At 42.0% G+C, this 24,283-nt stretch overlaps 1 protein-coding gene across 1 annotated transcript in view; it reads right to left on the bottom strand.

The window, feature by feature from the left end:
* Positions 1 to 1,734: 1,734 nt before the first annotated feature.
* ANXA2 (annexin A2) overlaps positions 1,735 to 24,283 on the bottom strand; it is a 45,691-nt gene continuing 23,142 nt past the window's right edge. Inside the window, exons 4-13 of the mRNA XM_041743312.1 lie at positions 19,247 to 19,341; positions 15,544 to 15,657; positions 11,836 to 11,926; positions 10,626 to 10,705; positions 9,150 to 9,209; positions 6,576 to 6,669; positions 5,850 to 5,945; positions 5,336 to 5,394; positions 3,462 to 3,584; positions 1,735 to 2,097 (exon numbers count right to left, since the gene is read on the bottom strand). Of these exons, the coding sequence (XP_041599246.1) occupies positions 2,038 to 2,097; positions 3,462 to 3,584; positions 5,336 to 5,394; positions 5,850 to 5,945; positions 6,576 to 6,669; positions 9,150 to 9,209; positions 10,626 to 10,705; positions 11,836 to 11,926; positions 15,544 to 15,657; positions 19,247 to 19,341 (872 nt within the window). The 3' untranslated portion in view covers positions 1,735 to 2,037. The remainder of the gene's footprint in view (positions 2,098 to 3,461; positions 3,585 to 5,335; positions 5,395 to 5,849; positions 5,946 to 6,575; positions 6,670 to 9,149; positions 9,210 to 10,625; positions 10,706 to 11,835; positions 11,927 to 15,543; positions 15,658 to 19,246; positions 19,342 to 24,283) is intronic.

Raw genomic sequence — 24,283 nt, 5'->3', positions numbered from 1 at the left:
TTATTTTACTTATTTGACAGCAAAAGAGCACAAGCAGGGGAGCAGCAGGGGGAGAAGGAGAAGCAGACGCCCCGCTGAGTAGGGAGCCCAACGCAGGGACCCCGGGGTTAATGACCTGAGCCAGAGCAGATGTTTAACTAACTGAACCACCCATCTGCCCCATGAAGATCCTGCTGCTTATGCAGTTCTTTGAACTCTGCCCCAAGCACATACTGAAGTCTATTTTGGGATTTGAGCATCAGTTTGAATATACATAGGAGGATACATTGGAGAAAACACTGTTTTCACCTAAAATAATTTTTAAACAATAGCTTAGTGGACTTACAAGCACATCATGGGCCACCAAGAGCCACGCTCCACCCAAGTTTCTACCCAAAGTTTGCCAAAGGTCGAAACAGCAAATCATTCAGCCCACAGATATACTTTGTTTGGTCAACACAGTGTCATTTTAGTTGAATTTGAACGCTTCAAGTAGGGCAAGCATTTTTCATTTCATCAGCCCCATACCTGCCTCCACTCCCATTCTGTCCAACTAGCCATTTCGCACATTTATATCCATCACCTCCTTTCTCCCTGCACACTACTAAGTGTGCCCTACCTCAGCCAGGCTCAGGAATTAGCAGCTGACACAACATCCTCTGACCAGGAGGAAATATGATAGAAGGGTTTGGGGATAGTCACTAACTCCCTCTGCCTCCGGCCCTATCCCCTGCTTTTGGGAAGCACCTATGTCAGTCAGTTGTCCAGTGTCCTGGGCTAGCAAAATAAGGACAGCATCTTTACATTACAGAGAGATACAGTAATACACATCATGTTTATTACAGTCTATCCGTGAAAGGGCAGACCAGAAACCAAGCAGTCCTAGGAACAGCCCCTGACTGGCTAGGCGGTGTGAGAGACATAATTCTTGCTGTATATAGTCTTTGTGCAATTCTTTATCTATGTAGTCTTTGTGCCTCCAGAATCACCTATTCCATTATGGGAACCATAAGCATCTGATGGAGAGCTTCCTCCCTGCTATAAACTTCACCCTAGATTTTTGGACACAGCTCAAATGCTTCCTTCACCTCTGGTCATTTTTCTCAGTCCTCTCAAAAGCAAACCTTTTCTTCTCTGTGCTCCCAGTCCACTTTTGTTATACCTCCTTACAAGAGTACTGTAGCCTGACTCACCGACAGGTGTGTCCTTGAGGTTGGGGCAGAATGTTACTTATTTCTCTAACAGCTTATAGATATGTTCGTTATATTTGCTAGAGCCCACCATGCCACCCCCCTTCCCAGTTTGAGGCAACCAATGCTGCTTGTTTTTACCTAATTTACTTGTAGAAAGATGAGCAGATGGGAATTTCCCCCCATAGGTACTATCATCACCTGGGCATGAAGAGCTGTGCAAAAGAACTTTCTATTATAATGGAAGTGTTCTGTTCCTGTACTGTCCAATACACTAGCTGCTAGCCACATGTGGATATGGAACATCTGAAATGTAGAGCGTGACTGAGGAACTGAATTTTTAATTCTATTGCATTTACATTAATTTAAATGTAAATAGCCACATCTGGATAGTGGCTACCATCTCGGACAGCTGAGTTCTAGAGCTTTATTCCTCTAGGGGACAGCTTTACCAGCTGAACAATACAGGCTTTACCCATGTTTTATTTTTATTTTTATTTTTATTTTTTTACGTATGTTTGATTTTTAAACAATTATGCTGAAGGCAAGGTCAATAAAGGACTTGTTTATAATGTAAAAATTCAGTTTATTCATCTGTTTATGACACAGTACACAAGAGGCAAAGTGTTTCACATCATAGATTTCACTTCCAACTCCTTGGAATGTTCATTTCTTTGGCTAAAAGGAGAGACTAGACATGAGAGGCAGGCAATGCTTAGGTAACTAAAATAAGGATGGGGAGGGGGCTATGCTAACACCATCCTCGCAGGGATGGGCATAAGGGGACTGTTAGTCACAAGCTATTTTCTAGAACTGTTAGCTGCAAACAAAGGGGCACCATTCCTAGACGCTCATGCCGTGGTGGGCTTCAGTCATCCCCACCACACAGGTACAGCAGCGCTTTCTGGTAGTCGCCCTTGGTGTCTTGCTATAAATGGGCAAGGAGAAAAAAAGAAATTCAGTATCAGAAAAAAAGACCCAAACTCTGCAATAATGTAGAAGCAGGCTCAAAGCACACAGAGCCTCCCCTAGTTAACAGTAGCAAAAAAAAGACTCTGAGGTACCTGCCCGGACACAAAGACTCAAGGCATCATCAGCAGACCCTCAGGGAGTCTGGCCTAGAGGACTAGGGGAGACCTTCAAGTGACGTGATCACAGGGCAGAGAGAATGTGAGGTACCGGGGATTAACGGAATGAGGAATCAGACCCACACCACCTGGCCTGCTCTTAATGCTGTGAGGCCCTGCAAGCACCACCACTTTGCTCACTGGCCCTCTCGCTTCCAGAGAAGATAAGGTACTTTCCTGCCTCACTGCGATGTTTCCAGGACTGTTCAGGTCACGCGGGAATAAACCAGTGAAGTGAGGAAACATGTGCCCTAATAAACCTGGGTACACCAAACGCACCTCAAAATCCATCCTTGGTGACCACTGACACGCCTTTGAAATTTTCAGGGTCTTTTAGAAAGGGGGGCTGCAATGTCTGTCTGAAGTACACAGCCAGGGCCCACTGGGAGTGTAGCCTCTCTCTCTGGAGCGTAGGCTCCATCTCTCCAAAACAGAGAGACTAAATTGATGGGAGAGATGGAAGTTCTGAGTAACTAAACATTGCCAGGCCTATAGCAGAGGATTTTCAAAAAATGGAAACAATTGACTCTTTAACAAAACAGGGGTGAGGGGTGCCAATCCCTGTCCCTATTTCACCCCATCATATATCTGCATATTAACTTTCGACTCCCCCAAAACTTAACTATTAATAGCATACTGTTGACCGGAAGCCACACCCATAACATAAAGAGTCGATTAATATTTTTTGTCATATGTATTATATACTGTATTCTTACAATAAAGCTGGATAAAAGAAATATTATTAAGAAAATCATAAGGAAAGTACATTTATAGTACTACACTGTATTTATTGAAAAAAATCAATAAATCAATCAGTGCAGTTCAAACCTGTGTTGTTCAAGGGTCAACTGCATAATAAAATTTAAAATTTAATTGATCTCAGGCTCTTCAGGATAAATCTTACAGGATCATTGTCATGAACACCAATTATCACTGTGAATAGCAGATGTGGAAAATATAAAATATTTGCCTGTATCTTTTTAGATTCTAGGACAAATCATAAATGGCACTTTCAAAATAAACCCTTGTTATCTGATGACCAGCATCTCTTTCCCAGTGAATTAGAAAACCACCACTTTGGACACCGTTCTGACAGGCCACCAGCCGGGGGATCTAGGGCCTTCTGTATGGCCAGGGAGGGCTGACAGGTCACCATAGGGCTTACCTGGATGTAGTAGTACAGGGACTTGCCATACTTTCTCTTGAATTCAGATCTAATTTTCAACATGTCCACTTCACTGCGAGAGACCATGATTCTAATCAGGACTTTATCACGAGTCCCCTTGCCCTGAAAGTCAAGTTGATGTTCCAAGTTACAATTCACTGACAATGTTAATCTGGTAAGTTTTCTTTTCTTTTCTTTTTAAGATTTTATTCATTTATTCATGATAGACACAGAGAGAGAGAGGCAGAGACACAGGCAGAGGGAGAAGCAGGCTCCATGCCAGGAGCCCGACACGGGACTCGATCCTGGGCCTCCAGGACCGTACCCTGGGCCAAAGGCAGGCACCAAACCGCTGAGCCACACAGGGATCCCCAATCTGGTAAGTTTTCTTACATGTGGAACTCATCTGGGTTCTTGATGCTGCCCTCCATGAAACTACTAAGGTAACAATGAAACTACTCCTTTAAGAAAAATGATTATATTAGGGCCTGAGTGGCTCAGTTGGTTGGGCAGTTGACTCTTGGTTTCAACTGAGGTCATGATCTCAGGATCTCTGCCCCTCCTATGCTCCCTCTCTTTCTTAAAAAATAAGAAATTAAAAATAAATTTAATAAAAAAAAAAAGAAAGAAAAATGAGCATCCTGGAATTCCAAACATGTCAGGATAAAATCAGCACAAAGCCCCACTTTGTGCACTCAGTAAACTTGTACAAGCACTAACTACTGCATGGCTCAGTTTAAAAAGTGCATGAGTTTACATATGTAACAAAAAAGTTCCTGCTCTTGGGACTTAAAGAACACATACCACCACATTTTCATTGTGGTTCTGTGGAATTTTGAATGGTATAAACTGTAAAGACCACTGAGTTTACTTTCAGAGTCTCAGACCAGAGGCACGGAGGAACAGGTCATATCTAACATAGAACCTGAGGGAGTGTGGACAGGGATGACCCAGGATACCACAAAGCACAAGGAACAGTTGAGGCATAGAAAATGGGATGAAAAAAGAAAAAGAAAAAGAAAAAGAAAATGGGATGAGATGGTGGGAAGAGACAGTCCATCCAAGAGATAGTGGCAGTGCTGCCTTTGGAGTCAGACACACCCAAGTTCCAATCTGGCTATGTAACATCAGGCTAGTTGAAGTTTGCTGAGCTCTAGTCTCCTGATCTATAAAGAAAAAACATGGGGCACCTGGGTGGCTCAGAGGTTAAGCATCTGCCTTTGGTTCAGATCATGATCTCAGGGTCCTAGGGTTGAGGCCCTGGGTACACCAAACCCATCCCATATATTGGGCTCCTGCAGGGAGCCTGCTTCTCCCTCTGCCTATGTCTCTGCCTCTCTTTGTGGGAAATAAATAAATAAATAAAATAAATAAATAAATAAATAAATAAATAAATAAATAAATCTCTGCCTCTCTTTGTGGGAAATAAATAAATAAATAAATAAATAAGCAAGCCAGCCAGCCAGCCACCTACCCACATGTGCTTTTTGGTAATGATTTCAGATGAAGTAAGTAGCACAATGTCTGTTGCACAGTGGTTGCTTGGTAATCTCTCCCTTCCTTGTCTGTCTTTATTTTGGGGTCATGGAAGGCAATCCCTGAGAAATCTAAGCAGGAATCAGACATGATTACCATCTGGTACTTTATGTTCCACCTGCTCACAAACCCACCTTCAACTAGTTGGGAGAGAGAGAGAGAGAAGAGTGACTTGTGGTCTTCTCATCTGTCAAATACAACTACAGCTGACTGGTGCACTCCTGTCCCTATACAGCAGGGGCCCTTCCACCATCTACTGATCAAGGGGATTTAGTTTGGATCGCGAGAGAAGAAAAGCCTAGGGCGGAAACATGGACCTCTCAGCTGACAGCCCTTACCTTCATGGAGTCGTACAGTCGGTCAGCAAAATACAGGGGCTTGTTCTGAATGCACTGGACTGTGGAGAGAAGAAAAGGGATCAGCTGTTCCTCTCCTCACCAGTGAGGGTGAGGCCCTGGCCTCAGAGCACAAACAAGATAACCTAATGTAAGAGGAATGGGCTGTAAGGTGGGAAAAACTAAGGGAAAACTGGGGATCCTCTGAACTCAGCTCCACTGTCATTTTAAATCAGGGGACCCTGAGAGCTGCAGACACCCAAGGTGATATGTTAGCTTCCCCAGCAGAGCCCATTTACTTGTCATCTTATTCTTCCTGGGCAATTCCTCACATCTTAAATTTATACTGTGAAGATTATAAAATCACCAAAATCATGTAAAGGAGCCACACCTCCCCAACACACTTGAATTAACAGGATGGCCACTTATTATTTCTGCTCTGGCACAGTTTACTGAAAGCTGATGTCCTGGGTTGGTAAGGGGTGGGGGGGACATGGGGGAGGCCATGTTTGCTCACCCAGGTTCAGGAAAGCATTTTCTAGGTCTCCTTTGACCTCCTTCTTGATGCTCTCCAGCATGTCATAAGGGCTGTAGCTCTTGTACCTTTCAAATACTGAGGAAAAGCAAAAAAAGCAATTACTATAACAGAGCTGCTAATCAAAGCTGTCAATAATCACTCATATGGTTATGCACCATGATAAAAATAAATAAACAAATGAGAATGATCATAGCACCTTAGACAGTTACAGATTGCCATGGTGGACCAGAGCTGACACTGCAATGGTTGACTTGGGACAGCTGTACCAGGTACCTGTCCTGAATGGCACTGCCTAGGTCACATATTTTGACCATCTTTAACTCTGAGTGGAACCTATTCTACTTGGAAGCAATGATATAGCATCCAGAAAAGTCCATTACTTCAACGAATATGGCAAGATAAAATGATCCTGGACATGAAGGAGCAACAAGCTAAAGCATCAAATGTGGAAAATATTTAGGAAAAAGAAGGATCCAGATGGAAGAGAAGGGCAATGGATTTGGTGATGGAAAATGGATGCAATTATGAGGTACAAAGTAGAGAGTGAACTATGTTCTGGTTCACTCCATGGTATGACTCCATGAAGAGGTCCATGTTTGCATCCTAGGTTTTTTTTTTTCTCTCATGGCCTCAACACAGATAACCAGTAAGCCTGGCTGAGAGGACCATCTCTAGGCTCTAAGACCTCCTCAGTACAACACCCACCTTTCTGGAGGTGACACACACTCCTCTCGGTCATGATGCTGATCCACTTGGGCACATCAGTTCCTTTCCTCTTCACTCCAGCATCATAGAGATCCTACAAGCACAACCAACCAAGGAAGTTGACTACACAATCCAAGATAAGGTCATAAACAATGTTATGCAAAAAACCCACAACTCATACACTGAAAATGCCAAATGAGAAAGGATGACTGCGCTGAAGACACAAGCAAAAATGTTGTATTTAGGGCAGCCCGGTGGCTCAGCGGTTTAGCGCCGCCTTCAGCCCAGGGCCTGATCCTGGAGACCTGGGATCGAGTCCCACGTCAGGCTCCCTGCATGGAGCCTGCTTCTCCCTCTGCCTATGCCTCTGCCTCTCTCTCTCACTCTCTCTCTCTCTCTCTCTCTCTGTGTGTGTGTGTGTGTGTGTGTGTCTCGTGAATAAATAAATAAAATCTTAAAAAAAGAAATTTTTTTTTAAATGTTGTATTTAAGTCAAAAGTCTTAATCAAGAGCACTCTTCCTTAGGCACAAACACAGCATGAGACTAGATTGTGAGGTGTGTGCTGTACAAAACTACTTGCTTAAATGTCAAAGAAAGAACCAAGAACTTCTATTCCTATAGAGAAGGACAAGCAAATGTTCATTAGCATATCCAGCCCTCCTTCCTTTGCTACTTTTGATAGCAAATAAGCTACTGGTTGCCTCCTGAAGACAGCTACAAATCAGGTACCCCCACCCAAGTTTCACAGAGCCTCAGGAAGTCTCATTTTCAGTTTCTGGAAAATTTAGGGGCTAAAAGTAATGCTAAGAAAAGGGAGGGACAGAGAAAGACTTACACAGGGGTAAGATACTCATTCAGTGACCACTCACTATCTAGGAGTTGTAAAACCTAACTTTTATTACTTTATTTAAAAACCCTTCTCTAGGGATCCCTGGGTGGCGCAGCGGTTTGGTGCCTGCCTTTGGCCCAGGGCGCGATCCTGGAGACCCGGGATCGAATCCCACGTCAGGCTCCCGGTGCATGGAGCCTGCTTCTCCCTCTGCCTGTATCTCTGCCTCTCTGCCTCTCTGCCTCTCTGCCTCTCTCTCTCTCTCTCTCTGTGACTATCATAAATAAATAAAAATTAAAAAAAAATTAAAAAATAAATAAATAAAACCCTTCTCTAGGGATGTCTGGGTGGCTCAGCTGTTGAACCTCTGCCTTTGGCTCAGGTTATGATCCTGAGATCCTGGGGTCGAGCCCCGCACTGGGCTCTCTGCAGGGAGCCTGCTTCTCCCTCTGCCTATGTCTCTGCCTCTCTCTCTGTGCCTCTTATGAATAAATAAATAAAATCTTTACAAAATAAAATAAAAGGCTTCTCTACCTCCTGCTAAAAGTGCTGTGTGAAACATACTGAATTTTATTTTATTTTATTTTATTTTGTAAAGATTTTATTTATTTATTGAGAGACAGAGAATGAAAAAGTGGGGAGGAGCAGAAGAAGGAGAGGGAAAGATAATCTCAAGCAGATTCCATACCAAGTACAGAGCCCGACGTGGGGCATGATCTCATGACCTGAGCTGAAACCAAGAGTTGGATATTTAACCAACTGAGTCACACTGGTATCCTGAAACATACTGAATTTTAAAACTAAAATGAATTTAATTTTGTTCTACAGCTCTTATAAAATGCTTTGAGATAGCTGTTGACTGTCTGGGAAAGGTATGCAGTTCAGTGATCTGAATCAGCTTAATAAACAGTTCTTAGTGATTATGGGACTAGAACCAGCACAAGTACTATTGCAATACACCTTCCTATACCTGGCTGTGCCTCTACCGTCTCCTTCCACTCCGCCATATTGTTTATTGGTATTTATTTACAGCAAATACACACCAGTGCACACAGCCTTATCATATCCTGCAGAATCTGGTACTTCCATACAAGCAAAGCCTAAATAAGCATATGTGAGTCAGGTATTGATCTTGTAATTAACACAAGTATCAAGAGGGAATATCTCATAAAAACAACTGTTCCCAGGAAGTGAAAATGAAGCTCACAAATTCTTTGACATTCCTCCCTTCCAAAAGTGCACCTATTTCCCTTTGAACTGACTATAGGTTACACACAGTGATTCACTTCTAATAAAGAGTATATTAGAAGTGACACTGAGATTCCTGAGATAAGGTGATAATAAGCAATTGGGTCCTCCTTGCTTTCTCTCTTAGGTCACTCACTTGGGAAAACCAGCTGCCATATTATGAGGACGCTCAAGCAAGCCCTTAGAAAGGCCCATGTGGAGAAATACCAGGCCTCCTGGTCATGTGGAAAGGTGATCATGAAAGTAGATCCTCCTGATGCGGTCAGGCTCTCAGATGATGCAGCCCTGGTCAATACTTTGGCCCCAGCCTCATGAGAGGTCCTCAGCTAGAACCACCCAGCTAAGCCACTCCCCACAGAAACTGAGAGATATAAGTGTTGTTGTTTTAAGTTACTAATTTTGGAGGTAAATTGTCAGGAAGTATCAATAACTACTGTACAGAATATCTAGAGATTTGCTAGAAAACAGAAACTCAAGCAAGAAGCTTGGCACTTACCCGGGCATCTTGGTCAATCAGTTCATAATCGATGACAGACCCATCCTCTGCTCTTCTACCCTACAGAAGGAAACAAAATTCAGAATATTAAATAGGTTTCTTTGTGTGGTTTAAAGTTGAAATTTTTGTTTTCTCTCTAACTCATGTAAAGAATTATTTAATTTACAGAACACCCACACACTTACAATTCTTCACTTTGAAGTCTAGACAAGATCAAGAATTGGCAAAATAGTTGAGGCAGTGAAGTTGGGTTTGTGTGTGTGTGTGTGTGTGTGTGTGTGTGTGTGTGCCTCACCATCATCACCCACCTCCTGGGATAAGCATTTTCTAGAATTCTCTCTACCTCAAAAAAAAAAAGCTAATGATACTTAGTTCCTTCCCTCAGAGAGCTTACATCCAGATGGAAAAATAAGCATGGAACAGAAGGTAAAACAACATAGTGATCCATGGCTTAAGACATAAAATGTAAGAGAAGGGAGAGATCTGTTAGTACAGTCAGCACTGTCTGTGGACAACGGGGTAAGGCTGAGGTGAACGCTGAGGCATGAATGAATGAGGCTAGTAACGGGGAGAAGAAAGCCATTCTCCATGGGACCAACAGCACAGGGAGGGGCGGAGCATGCCACAGGTCAGTGAGGGGCTGTGCAGCTAGAGGGGAAGGTAAGCAGGAGGGAATCCTCGAAGGAAGATGAAGTTAGGGAGGGGCAGCACCTAGGGGACTTTTTTAAAGGCAGTTAGCGTTTGGATCTGATGGAGCAGAAATGAGTTTTGATCAAGGGAATGGAATAGTGAAGTGGACTTCAGAAAGATGGGTGGTTGGTGGCACACAGGGCAAGGAGTTGGCAGGGAGGGCTGTGTGGAGGTGTTACAGTAATGGAGATGTGAGTGGGCAGGAGGCAGCAGCATACAATCAATCATTTGTCATTAAGGTTCCTGGAGAAAATAATTTCTCCTCCTTCCCCTGCCACATAGGCCTTAAATGGCACACTGGTCAGGACTCAGACTCAAAAGGAAAAGCCTTTCATCCACATTTATGTGTTAATGTTAGTAAACAAAGACCCCCTTTCCAGGTAAAGGACTACTTGGGCAAATCCTCTCATAAGAAGTGAGAGCAGAGAGAACGAAAGAAAAACAAGAGGGTCACTTCCCATCGGGTCCTATGTGCCATAGATAGAGACAGTGACCTTCGCCAAGTCACGCGGTGAGGGCTGACACATAATCCAGGCCAGGACTTGAGAGCTCCCTATTCCTCCTCTGGCCCCAAGGTCCACTTGACCATGCGGTTTCCCAGGATAAGAAATCCTATTATACAAAAATGACAACTCTGCAGTGACAGTGCAAACCCACTGTCAGAAATGCAGCTGGAATTTCTGATGTAGGCACAGAGGATTGAGTTAATTCGCTCCCAGGTATAAAATGAGGTATGTGACTTGCCTTGGGAGGAAACAAGGACAGAGAAATAAACCAGAAACCAACCTTTGCAAGGGCAACCATCAGCTTGCGGAAGTCACCAGATGTGTCAGAAATGATGTCCTTCTCCAGATCGGTCTTGTACACTTTGAAAACAACACATCTTGTTTTAGGCTTCCTGCCTATGCAGCCAGCCACCCACCACCCCAACTGCCCTCACCCCACCAGGCATCTGAAAAGCAAAAACAGCTGTGGCAGCATGGATGTATCCACCCAAATGAGGGCAGATGGTCCATGATTTATTTTATGATTTTTAACCTCGTAAAACCAGAGTCAGATGTTATTATCAGTGACAGGAGATAGACGGGGCTGGATCAAATCAGGCATCCTCAAGCTCACCTTTGATCAGTGACCTCTTTTGTAGCTAAAATATTGTTTCACAAACTTCTTGACTATGAATGCTCACTTTGAACATGAAAAAATGTGAAACGCTACACACACACACACACACACACACACCAACTGTGCTTTGCTATCCACTGAAAGAGGAAATGTACAATGGCAAAAACTTGTAAGAATTAAAGAATACTTTTGAATGAATCTATATTTTATTATTCAAAATAGCTTCTACATTGAAACTTAGTAACACATACACATATAAGCTATATCATTTACTCTACCCACAGCCTCCCGTAGTGCTTGGTGCACACAGATCCACACTTATCCACAATCCAGAATTGTGAACTTCTTTTTTTTTTTAATATTTATTTATTTATGATAGAGAGAGAGAGAGGTGCAGAGACACAGGAGGAGGGAGAAGCGGGCTCCATGCCAGGAGCCCAACGTGGGACTCGATCCCGGGACTCCAGGATCACACCCTAGGCCAAAGGCAGGCGCTAAACTGCTGAGCCACCCTGGGATCCCCGAATTGTGAACTTCTTAAACAGAGACTGGAAAGCACCCAATCCATTAAATCCATGTACAATGCTTCCTACTTCTCCCATCAGACCCTCTTTTTTTTTTTTAAATTGGTTTTCTCTCCTTTCCCTCCTGCCTATCCTTTTTATAGAAGTTCTAGTACAATATAATTAGCAAAACACAAGCCACAAAAGAAGGTGAAGAAGAGGGACCCGGACCATGACAAACCCCTGGACAGTCCAGAAGGCATTCTGCATATGTAATCCAGGCATCCTATTCCCAACGCTAGCCCAGGCAGCCATGATGGGGTCACAGAAATTGGGCTGAGAAGCTGCATCAAAGAACTAGGGCTACTCACTTTCCTTGTAGACTCTGTTAATTTCCTGAAGTTCTTGGTTGGTCCTTGAGCAGATGATCTCAATGAGGGAGTCCTCATCAGTCCCCAGCCCCTGTGAACCAGGCAAGACAATATCAACAGGGAAAGTCCTCTTGGCCCTTAACCTACTTCTCTGTCTCAATCAGGTAAATTGCAAACATGGATCGGTCAGTTAGCACACTCCTTTCTATAATCCTATGGAGGGGGGATCCCTGGGTGGCGCAGTGGTTTGGCGCTTGCCTTTGGCCCAGGGCGTGATCCTGGAGACCCGGGATCGAATCCCACATCGGGCTCCCGGTGCACGGAGCCTGCTTCTCCCTCTGCCTGTGTCTCTGCCTCTCTCTCTCTCTCTCTCTGTGACTATCATAAATAAATAAAAAATTAAAAAAAAATTAAAAAAAAAAATAATAATCCTATGGAGGGGATCTGTACTGTATTGTCAGCACAATGTAATGCTATTTTCTATTTCTTTAAAAAATGCTTCCAAAAAAAAAAAAGTTTTACCAGAATAAAAGATGGTATAAGTGACATGTCTGAGCTCAACTATATTGTTGCCTTTTGGTGATGAGTTTATAAAATGAGTAACTTTTTCTTCTTCCTATCTTTATTTTTCAAATTATTTTGATCAATGGGAAAATTTTCTTTATTAAACAATCTGCTCAGTAATTTAACATAAAGGAATATAGAGAGTTTGTTGTCATTTGCAGCCAGCATCACTGGAATGGAATAAGTCTTTTACCAGGGAAAGGTACAGATAAGATAAAATTTTTAGCTTCACCTCTTTGAAATGTAAAATTGGGTTAATGTTAAAAATTTCATTCTTGTACTTCCACTTTTGCTTGATTACTATGCACTCTTCAGGCACTTTCGGGAAGCAAAAGGAAATAATGAAGTGCCAAATAAACCTAGACACCAACACTTTATTAAGGAATAAGAATTTGATGGGTGATGTATTCAAATTTAATATATACACTTTTGAACGTGTCAGATAGCTTGAAAGGACTCAATGAAACATGTATTTCAAAGCTGGCTTCATGATCAAAGTCAAGATTTAATAATCAGGATTCTCTAATACTTGTCTTTCCGAATATGGAAATACCACTTTGAACTAAGTAGAATTACAACTGTTTAAAATGTAAATCAATTATAAGGTGTTAATACAATAAGAAACTTACTTATCCACATGAAAAATGTGTCAGCTATTAATTAAACTTATTAGAGTTTATACACCCCTGAAAAGTGTAATATAATCTAAACCTCAGGTTAACGGTTAATTTTGAATTTTATTCTATGAGCCAATGCTTCTTCTTCCAGAGTTTTTAATCATGACATGTAGAGGTTCTAGCAAAGCCAAACTTTCTTCCCATCTGAGTGAAAGATCTACATGACATTCTGTACACATGTTATAGAATGACTACTGAGTGTCTTCAAATATTTTAGGGGGCAGGTTTTCAATCTCAAGATGATAGAAATAGGGATCCCTGGGTGGTGCAGCGGTTTAGCGCCTGCCTTTGGCCCGGGGCGTGATCCTGGAGACCCAGGATCGAGTCCCACGTCGGGCTCCCTGCGTGGAGCCTGCTTCTCCCTCTGCCTGTGTCTCTGCCTCTCTCTCTCTCTCTGTGTATGTGTGTGACTATCATAAATAAATAAAAAAATTTTAAAAAACAAAGTTAAAAAAAATAATAACTCACGCATTGGAAGAAATGTTATATACTGACACTGTTAAAATTAAAAACACGGGGCAGCCCGGGTGGCTCAGCGGTTTAGCGCCGCCTTCAGCCAAGGGCGTGATCCTGGAGACCCGGGATCGAGTCCCACGTCGGGCTTCCTGCATGGAGCCTGCTTCTCCCTCTGCCTGTGTCTCTGCCTCTCTCTCTCTCTCTCTCCCCCTCTCTCTGTGGGTCTCATGAATAAATAAACTCTTTAAAAAAATTAAAAATACGTATGGCAATATAAGTTTTTTTCCATTGCTGATATACCAGTGTTAACCATCTGAGGATTATAACAGTATTTTTATCTCTGTATTCAGAGGTGACCTTGGCAATTTCCAAAACTTGGCCCAAGCTTCCCACAGATTGTCCACAATTCCTACCACAAGGGCAACTTCTACCGTAACATATGGCTAATATTGCCACTGGTATTGCCAGAAGTCAAAACAGATTTTTTTTTTAAAGCGTAGTTCAGTTAATGTCACTTCGAGCTTTATGGATTTCAGAAGGGTACTCAACTGTGATAGCTAATGGAAGAGCTGGCACAAGGTCAAAGATTCAGTAGTCAAAGCACCTTTCATTAGGCCCATTTACATAGACTACAATGGTGACTGAGAGCTCCAGCAGGTCCATTTCAAATCATTAATACCTAGTAATAGATACTAGTAAAATTGCACACATCACAACTAAATAGATTTTTGACGAAAGTAAGATAAACTGATCTGAAGTGATGATGGTCAGAAGAAACCTAGGACAGGCTGACTCATCCATGGCTCCAAAAAACCCAAGGTTTGGTTTTCAGGAGTGTTCTTTTATCAAGCAGGATCATTAAATGTTGCTGACATTTCATCATTCGTAATTTTAACTTCTCTGCAATATAGCCTACTTAAGAAACTCAGAGCCAGTCTGCTCATATAAACTGAGCACAGCTTGGGTTAGGCTGGAGAACTGAAGGAAGAAAGAGATTCCCCAAACAAATCTTGTGGCAGCCCTGAGCTATCAAGTCCTGGGTGATGGAAATGCCTGGTGTGTGAAGCTGCCTCACTCTCAAGGTACTCTCTGGGGGAAAGAGATGACATGAACTGTGACATCAGCTCTGGTGACAGGCTTACAGCTTGGTCTCTTCATAATTCAGAAACAGGAGCATCACAGAAAATGCACTCAGACTTCAAATGAAAAATGAAAACCATAACTTTCCTCCCTATCCTGGAGGCTTTACTCAGTTTTATCAGCAGAGGGCAGTGTGAGATTATTCAAAGTGTTACAAGCATACACTATAAAAGGGGTTATATGTCTGCTGTAAAATGCATTTATGTTATGCATCTATTGCATTTATATAACACTTGAAGTTTTAAGCACGCACAAAATTCAAGGAGTTTCTAACCTGGAATTTCTATTATCTAATGTAACCTAAAATTCTAAATAACTTTGCAAAAACAAACAAAAGAGGTAATTTGTGCTGTAATACCTTGAACAAAACACAGGTACCACTTACAATCTGAAGCCACCCTTTGCATTTACTGTGATGTTCTGATTTTGCCCAAATTTGAATTAAATAGTGGGACTGATGGGAGAGGGTCAGAAGAAACACCCAAGAGAACATGGGCAGAATTTGCAAGCTTCACTTGACAAAAGCTCTGAGTTTTACTTTTGCCTTAATATCACAACAAATCTTTTTTTAAGGAGGAAGTGTAATCAAGGAAGTAGTTTTTCCAAATGGTATTCCAATTGCCCAGGTGCCAAGCAGTAGCAGCTGGATAACTGACTTCCCAGCATCATGAAATTTCTTTACAGTCTTAAAAAGAGTAATTGAAATATTTTTGGTACAAATCCTAAGACTTATAGCTTCAGTTCATTTTTTAAAAAATGGTTCCAAATGAGAATTCAACAAAACTGAAAATCACCTAATTATACTCAGAAAGCTGTAATTCACAAATATTAATGGCAGATTTGACAGAGATTGCATCTCACATATGTTTACCTTCATGGAGGCTTTCAGTTCAGAAGCGTCATACTGAGCAGGTGTTTTCAATAGGCCCAAAATCACGGTCTCCAGGTGGCCGGACAAGGCTGACTTCAATGCTGATGCAAGTTCCTTAAGAAAAACGGGCAAGAACATGGAAAATGGGGTTGGGCACCAATATTCCCTTTAAAACTGGCAAAGACCAAAGCAAGCGGGATATGTTTGTAAAGTGGGTTGTGACTCCTTGACCACTTTGGAATCTCAGAACAAACTGTCCCTCAACTGCATTCCTTCCCACAGACTCCAATGTCAGAAACTAAAAGATCAGACTTTGCTCTGACAAAAACCTGTAACATCCATGCTGACTGAGCCACCTTCTCGCAGTCCTTAAAAAGAAGCCAGGGCAGTATGCAATGCCTCAGAAAGCTAGGCATGTGGGGGTAACACACTTGGCAAGCGATAACCACTCATGGAAGATAGGGCCCCTTCCAAGGTCAAGGCCTCTGCTAAGAAGAAGGTGGTGCAGAGTAGGGACAGTAAAAGCTGTTTGTGCTGCTGGGCCAGAGGTGGGTCCTAAAAGTCTCCGGAGGAACTAGAAGCCCCACCATGGGTGATAGTTGGATGATGGAATTTTTCCTATTCCAAACGCTTCACCTAAGACTGAGACAACATCTATCTGTCCACACCAAATCTGGGCAGAGTTGACAGAGGCAAAGGAGGACTGAAGCCCCCATTCACTCCCTTGGCTTCCCTGCTCTGTATTATTTTTAAAGGTTTCCACTGTCACAATGTAGATTTTTAAGTTAGAGATCGGAGTCAGCACCCATGTATGCAAATACCCAATCAATGGTGGTGTTTAGAGCCACTTATACTGGCGACTAAACTTCCTAGACATCAGGAGCACTGAGTGATGCCTGACCTCTCCCACTGCAATTATTTTCCTTTCTTTTCACTTTTTCCTTCCTATTCTCTCCCTTATTTCTTTCTCCCCTGCTTGTCAGCAGTGTCCCATGGCATCTCTAATAGCTAGCCCCTAGAAGTATTTGCAGGTGCCAGGTGGTGATGTACGGTCTGCTTCAGGAAGAATCGTCTCAAATCCTTCATAGGTGGTGAGATCTAAGATGGATCTTGGAAATCACCTGGCCCACCCCTTCCACCACCTACTCTCGTCTGATTCCCGGTGCCCTAGTAACACACAGCATTTAGAAAGGGACTTGAAAAGCAACACCTTCCAATAATAGTACCAATTTTCCAATCTGGAAATTTGAGGTTAGGTAATTTCAAACTTAGCCTACCCTTGACACCCTTCTACCCATTCTATGTTCAAACCTCAAATAGCATTTGAGTACCTACTGACATCTTCCACTTCTATTAAAAACTCCTGTTGGTGTTCAACTTTCTGCTTCTCATAAGGTCTAGCACAGGGCTTTGCATATTACCATTCCTTTTTTGGAGAAATTTGGCATCTGCTTGAAGGTGAACAAAACAGGGGATCAATCCTCTTCCCCAGCTCCTCTCCACTTCTATTAGTTCTGCCCATGCTGTTTAAAGGCTCGTGACATAGGCAGCCTCAGTCCATACCCCAACATACTCTATAATACAGGGCTTTCTCCTTGATTATGCAAACAACTCATTCAAAACACTAAGGTTCTGCTTGCAAAATCTCCTTCGGAAATTTATCTCAAAAAATGTATCTTTTTTTTTTTTTAAGATTTTATTTATTCATGAGAGACAGAAAGAGAGAGAGGCAGAGACACAGGCAAAGGGAGAAGCAGGCTCCATGCAGGGAGCCTGACATGGGACTCGATCCCAGGTCTCCAGAATCAGGCCCTGGGCAAAAGGTGGCACTAAACCGCTGAGTCACCCGGGCTGCCCTGTATCTTTCTATAAAGGATGACAATCTCCCTTAGCCCAAGACTGAACGACATCCAGATCAGTAGGACAGGGGCACCTGAGTGGCTTAGTTGGTTAGGCGTCTGACTCTTGATTTCAGCTCAGGTCACAATCTCAGGATTGTGAAATTGAGCCCCGTGTCAGGCTCTGCACTGGGCATAGAGCTTACTTGAGATTCTCTCTCCCTCTCCCTCTGCCCCTTCCTCTACTCTCCCGTCTCTTTAAAACAAAACAAAACAAAACAAAACAAAACAAAACAAAACCAGTAGGAAAATAAGCTGTTCCCAGTTCACACAAAACCTGTGTGGTCAATGAACTCTATACAATTCTGGTAATATCTTCCATCCAACAGCTTATGTGAGGGCTTTGTTCCCCAATTATCTAATTTGAAATCAAGATCCAGGCTTCTATATTTCTGGGTACACTTATGTGTACACACTCAAGTGTGTTCCAACACCCCCCTTTCTAAGTGACAAATGAAGGAGCAACTATATGCACACTCCACAAAGAGATGAGCCTTCTGCTCCAACTGGAACTCAGCCCTACCAGGTCCCAGCTCCTTTTAGAAAACTGGAGAAATAAAATGCTCCCCTCTCTGCCTCACTACAAAAGATTATAGAGGTCTAGTTGGAAAAAGAATGTTAATGCACATAAGATGATAGGAGCCAGATTCTATGTCCTTTCCAACTGTTTGAGTAGGTGGGGGTGGGAGCTATGGCAGGGCTTGACCTGCAACTTTCAGAACCCTGGTGGTCATGTCAACTCCAAGAAAAGAAATGTCTTTTCCAGAATCCTTCCAGCTCACCTCCACTGTGGCTATGAGTGAAAGCCGTTAAGTCAAACAGAAACTGCAGGAAGCCACGCTTACTGCACTGTCCAAGAATAAATCAAAAGCTTTTAATAGCAAGAAGTTAAAAATAAAGCATCCCGTCCTTAAAAATAAAATTTCCTAACACTGCAACAAAATAAAGGATGAACAAATGCTTGGTTGCTCCTTAACCACTAGTGCACAAGCAAGGGAAAAAGCACACAAAGACTCTTTAAATAGTGGGAACATGGCATGTTGAAGATAGTAGACCAAATGAACTACTAACTAAGCCCATTTGCAGCAAAGCTCTTAAGAGTTCAAGTGTATTTTCTTTTTAAGAGTAAGAAGAGCCTATAAGGATCGATACTAACTAAAGGCTAGTGTCCTAAGATTAAATTAGAAACATCTTATCGAGGGCAGCCTGGGTGGCTCAGCGGTTTAGCGCCGCCTTCAGCCCACAGCGTGATCCTGGAGACCCCGAGATCCAGTCCCACGTCAGGCTCCCTGCATGCAACCTGCTTCTCCCTCTGCCTATGTCTCTGCCTCTCTCTCTCTCTCTCTCTCTCTCTCTCTCATAAATAAATAAAGTATTTAAAAAAGAAAAAAAAAAAGAAAAGAAAAAAGAAAAAAGGAAACATCGAGAGCTAGCAGAAGTCATATAGATGAAATGAGTTGCTACAGGTAGAGAACTACATGCCTGGCACAAAGCAAGCATTTCTAGAAATGATAGCTGTTATTGTTCACGTTCCCTGGTCCCTTCTAACCCTGTTCCCAGCAGTATTCCCTCTACACCCCCTGGTTGGAGGAGGGCATGGTCTTTAGGGATAAGCTCCAAGCACCCCAGGGACACCTGGGGCCATGAGTGTGTAAGTGATGACTCTTTATAAGAGGAAAACCTCAGATACCCAAGAGTTCCTGAGGCTCTTGCCGGGACAAGTCAGAATCCATAAAAAGAAAAAGCAATGGCTGAGGAAATGAAATTCAACAAGGAATGCCCTCCGCCCCTGAAGTTGCTTGTACCTTTTTGGTCCTTCTCTGGTAGGCAAAGGCAATGTCCTGTCTCTGTTCATTGCTGCGGTTGGTCAAAATGTTGACAATGGTGACCTCATCCACACCTATGGAAATACAAGCAGTAAACAGTTGTCACCTATGCGCTCTAGTCCTTCAGACTAATGCTGAAGGTTTTAAACAGTTTTTCAAAATGAAATGTATATACTGCTTTCCAAACTGAAATGCCAGGACATCAGGGGTTGTTCTTGTCAGTACCCTCCACCAAATGTGTTTACCCAATTTTTATCCTGACAGCCGCAAACTGCAAGCCTAAATGGACCTTTTGAGTATCTGCATTGAAAAAAACTATTTTATTCATAAATTGGTTTCTGGAAATCAACCGTAGGAGGGGTGTTTGTGGGGCTTTGGCAGTCAGACGGAACAACAAAGATTTAGGAGGATTTTAAATGAAGGTCCCCAAATTGCCATTTAACTGGGGATTTAATAGACAGTAACTGTGAACTGAATTAATAGAGACAATTATTTATACTTAATGCAGGATTACGGCTATATAAGCAGCTAGGTATAATTTCTATAATTATAGAAACTGTCATGACAAATGAGTCAGATTTAATATGGCAGTTGTATTTTAATAGCATAATTGATTAATACAATCATACTTATTGAAGACTAAATTGTTTTTTAAGGAAACTAAATGTTCCACTGCTTTTAATCTTCAATAGGCAATTTTAATAATCAATTTTATAACTTTATTAAAAAGAGTAAGTGTTTTAATCTAAATTAAATCTAAATTGGGAGTTTTGGAGTGCCTCCAAAATATTTTAGTACCTATTTTAATTGGAACATGTGTATTTACCAAGATAAGCAATGCCTTCTTGTATCTGAAAGTTTCCAATTTTATATCAGAAATACTCCTAAAATACCATTTAACTTAAGAAAGCCTGATTTTAAGAATTCAGAAAGTGAAGGGTCTCAACTCCTGACCGATTATGAACTTTGTTTAATAAAGGGAAGAGTCTTTGCCATAACTGGATAGTTAATTCTTGGGTGAGAGAGACAGTAGCTAAGCCCACAAGGTCACATGCAAATGGCCAACAGCCTGGCCTAAAGGAAACCAGAGGAGACCCAGAGCAGCAGAAATGTCAGAATTGTAGTAATGCTTTGAGGCAGAGGCAATGAGCAACGTGACAGAGAAGGAACCCTCAGCTCTCAAGCATGTTAGATCAAAATGCATAAAGTTAGATTTTCTGGGTATAAAAATAAGTAACATTTATTTATGTGTTTATATATTCATTTCAGAGGGAGTTCATACCAGTACGTAAATCAGGTAAGTGCAGCATCTATAACTTTAGCTCCAACTTTTAGAGTACCAATGTCAACAAAGATATGTAATTGTTATATACATGAGATTCAGTTGCAAAGATGATTTCAGCATTATGTAGTCTCAAAAAATAAAGGGAAAAAAGCCCCTATGTCCAATAAGAGGCTGATTAAATAACTGTTCTTCTATCCATATAATAGGATACTACAGTCATTTAAAATGATGGCATAGTGGTGCCTGGGTGGCTCAGTTGGTTTAGCATCTGCCTTTGGCTCAGGTCGTGACCCCAGGGTCCTGGGATGGAACCCTGCATCGAGCTCCCTGCTCAGCAGGGAATCTGCTGCTTCCTTTCCCTCTGCCTCTCCCCCTACTTGTGCTCACATACACGTGCTCTTTCTCTCTCTCAAATAAATAAATTAAATTAAATTAAATGATGGCATAAAATATTGACATGGAAAAATGCTCATGATATACTGTTAAGTAAAAAATAACAACAAAAAGCAGGTGGCAAAGCAGTAGATGCAGTATAACCCAATTATTGTAAAATACATGTGCGTGTACAAGAAGAATATCTAGAAGCCTTTATACCAAAATTTTAATTGTGATCATGTGAGTGGTAGGATTATGGACACTGTAAAGTTTTCTTTCTTCTGGTTATATATACTTTCAAAGTTCACCATAATGGCATAAAAAAGGTTCTTTACATACACTGTGACACACAGTCATTGATCTAGAATCAACTAGTGACTTCAACTCGAGAGAATCTTGACATGGTTCTAAATACTTTAATTAGAATAAACATAATATGCATAATAATTACAAACTATATCTGTATAATTCTCTTTGGTTTCTGAAAATCCTGACACAGACTACCTTCTTAGTCTTCACAACTACGCAGTTAAGGATAGTTATTCCTCTTCCTAGTTTATAGACAGAGAAGCTGAAGCTCAGAGAGATCACAACTGTTACATGTGTAAACATCTGGCCTGTTTGGGTCTCAGTTTCTACATCTGCACAAGTAAGGCACTTGAATAATGACTTCTAGTTCTGCTTCTACAAAACACTAACAGATCCAACCCTGCAAGGCTACCCACACACATTATGTTCTCTCTCTCTCTCTCTCTTTAGATATTCTATGGCTCTAACTTCATGTTAGGACAGCCATTGCTTATAAATGTGTTTTTGCTTTACACTTAACTTTCTTCCTCAAGGGGCACTTTGGTGGCTCAGTCTGTTAAGCCTCTGCCTTCTGCTCAGGTCATGATCCTGGGGGTCTTGGGAGAGAGTCCCCCATGGAGTCTCCCATTCCCCCCATAAGACTCCTTGCTCTGCAAGGAGCCTGCTTCTCCTTCTCCCTCTGCACCTCCCTCTGTTCATGCTCGGCTCTTGCCCTCTCTCAAATAAATAAAATCTTAAAAAAGAAAAACAAACTTTCCTCCTCAAATCTGATAATGCTAGAAAACAACAAAATAAATCATATCCTCAAACCTCAATTCTAGTATTTCCTGAATGCTATTTTGGGGCTGCTGACTGACCTGAACACATAACAAATAACACTGACCCACAAAAATTATTCTCCTTTGGAAACAAACGCAAAATTTATGTTTGTGTCAAAAGGTGGTCCTAAGCCCACCTGAATTAAAATTACATGAAGCATGTATTAAGCACACAGTCCCTTGGACCATACCTGAGATCTACTGATTAAAGGCTCCTTAGAACTCTGGAGCAAGGAAGCAGCATTTCAACCAGCTCCCTGGTCATTTTTTAATTGAGAATCACCAAAAGAGATGGATAAGCATGAGGAATAGAAGGATCTTTAGAAATCTGCTTATGTAGATGTTTAAGTCACTTCTACCAAGTGATTCTGTGAGGTGGAGGGTCAACTACAATTTCAGGAAAAGAAGTGCTTACCTTTGTCCAAATAAACCAGGTAAGAAAAAACACCTGAAGAGTTCACTGCACAAACTGCAGTGTAGTCCACGCTTTTAGTCAATGAAACAGCCTTTTGCCTTTCTGTTCACAGCAGCTAAGCGTCCAGTCAACAGAGTCAGAATTCAATCCAATTATTGGAAATCCCCATAAAGAGCCTGAGTGGTTAACCTGAATCTCATGTAGGTGGCAGCAACTATGATAGTCTGAAGGAATCTAAATGTATTTTACCTAAATTATTTACCAAGCAAACAGCCTGCTGAGATGCAGCATCCAACATGCTGGGACCCCTTACAAGTGAACAATCTGATCCATTACACAAATGCTAATGCCAGCAACTACAAAGAAATGGAAGCTATTTCTGGAAGTGGAAGCCCCCTCCCCCTTCGAAGAACATCACCTACATAAGCTATTTCTCCCATACCATTGTCTGCAAGTTTTAAATTGAACTGGAAAGAGGAAAAAAAAAATCATGGAGCCCCGGATCAATTGCCTAGTCAAAGCCACTTAAGGCATGTCCTGTGTCGTAACACCAGAATACACATTTCTGCCAGTGGGATTTAACCACCTTATCTTCAGAACACTGCTGCTTCCTCTCAACCTGCTATCATAATTGGTGAGGCAGTTTATTCCTGTGGAAAATAGTTCAGCACAGGTTGAAGCTGCAAGGGTCATCCGGTTACTCACCATTTCTGCCCAGGATGAGGCTAGAAGGATGAGGACTGATCACTCAGCCATCTATGTCAGCACAATCATCGTCAACAATGCACAGCAAGTGCCAGGACACTAGGAAAGCTTTAAGTTTAACGAATTTAACATAGGTGCAGATGCCCGGGAGATGAGGCTGTGCCCTCCTGGATTTACACTCTCAGATCTCTTATGTTCCAGTGTATAAGTAAGTGTTTGCTGGGCAGAAGGGGCCCAGGGGCTAAAAGAAACTATGCGGGCAGGGCAACAGCATAAAGGAAAAAAAAAACGAACAAAGCTGAATAATGTTTCTTTTCCTATTCCATTCCTTTTGTGCTTCATGTGGAAGGTCAAAGTAATCTAAGCAAAGGCTCACAATGGGAAACAGTAATCAGGGTAGGGGAGCCTACAGAATGTGGGTGAGAACACAGTAAAATCTGTGTTCCAGGCAGATTTTTAAAAATTTCTTTTCAAAACTGGTAGAAGTTCAAATTTTCAACACTGGTAAGGAACTAAGACACAAATTTATTTGGTTCCTGATGGGAAACAACACAGTAAATTTCATAAGCATTCATTCCTTTCATGAAAATGGCCAACGAATCTTAGCAGCTAACTACAAAAACGTCTCCAACACCCTTTAGTCGGGGCATCCGAAAGGTCAGTCACTGCTCTAAATGCCAGTCAACATGAAGCACTCAGCACGGTGCTTATGTAGAAGACTTTTAAGTCCCGTCTAGCAATTGCTTCTGTGAGGGTCGACTGCAATTCTAGGGACAGAAATACTTACCTTCGTCCAAATAACCCAGATAAGAAGTAACACCTGAAGAGTTCACTGCACAAACTGTAACACCTGTGCCAAGTGATGCCACAGGAAAGCACCACTGACAGCAGGACTCAAGCAGAATACTCTGGGGTCTTGGGTCTCTTAAACCATCCACCATATTTTTGAAGCATAACAAACACTTGCAGTCTAAAATAATGGCCAACTCTAAAATCATAAAATCAGCCTCCTGAGTTTCCTCCTCCTCTCTGCGGGTGGAAACCCCAAATCAGCTTCACATCTGGCATTCCATGGAAAATGTGTCTTTTATTGTCCATGGCAAGGAACC

The sequence above is a fragment of the Vulpes lagopus genome, chromosome 2 (assembly GCF_018345385.1).
Source record: "Vulpes lagopus strain Blue_001 chromosome 2, ASM1834538v1, whole genome shotgun sequence".
Lineage (NCBI taxonomy): Eukaryota > Metazoa > Chordata > Mammalia > Carnivora > Canidae > Vulpes > Vulpes lagopus.
The sequence above is the reverse complement of the archived record's forward strand: the minus strand, read 5'-3'. Positions and strand labels throughout refer to the sequence as shown.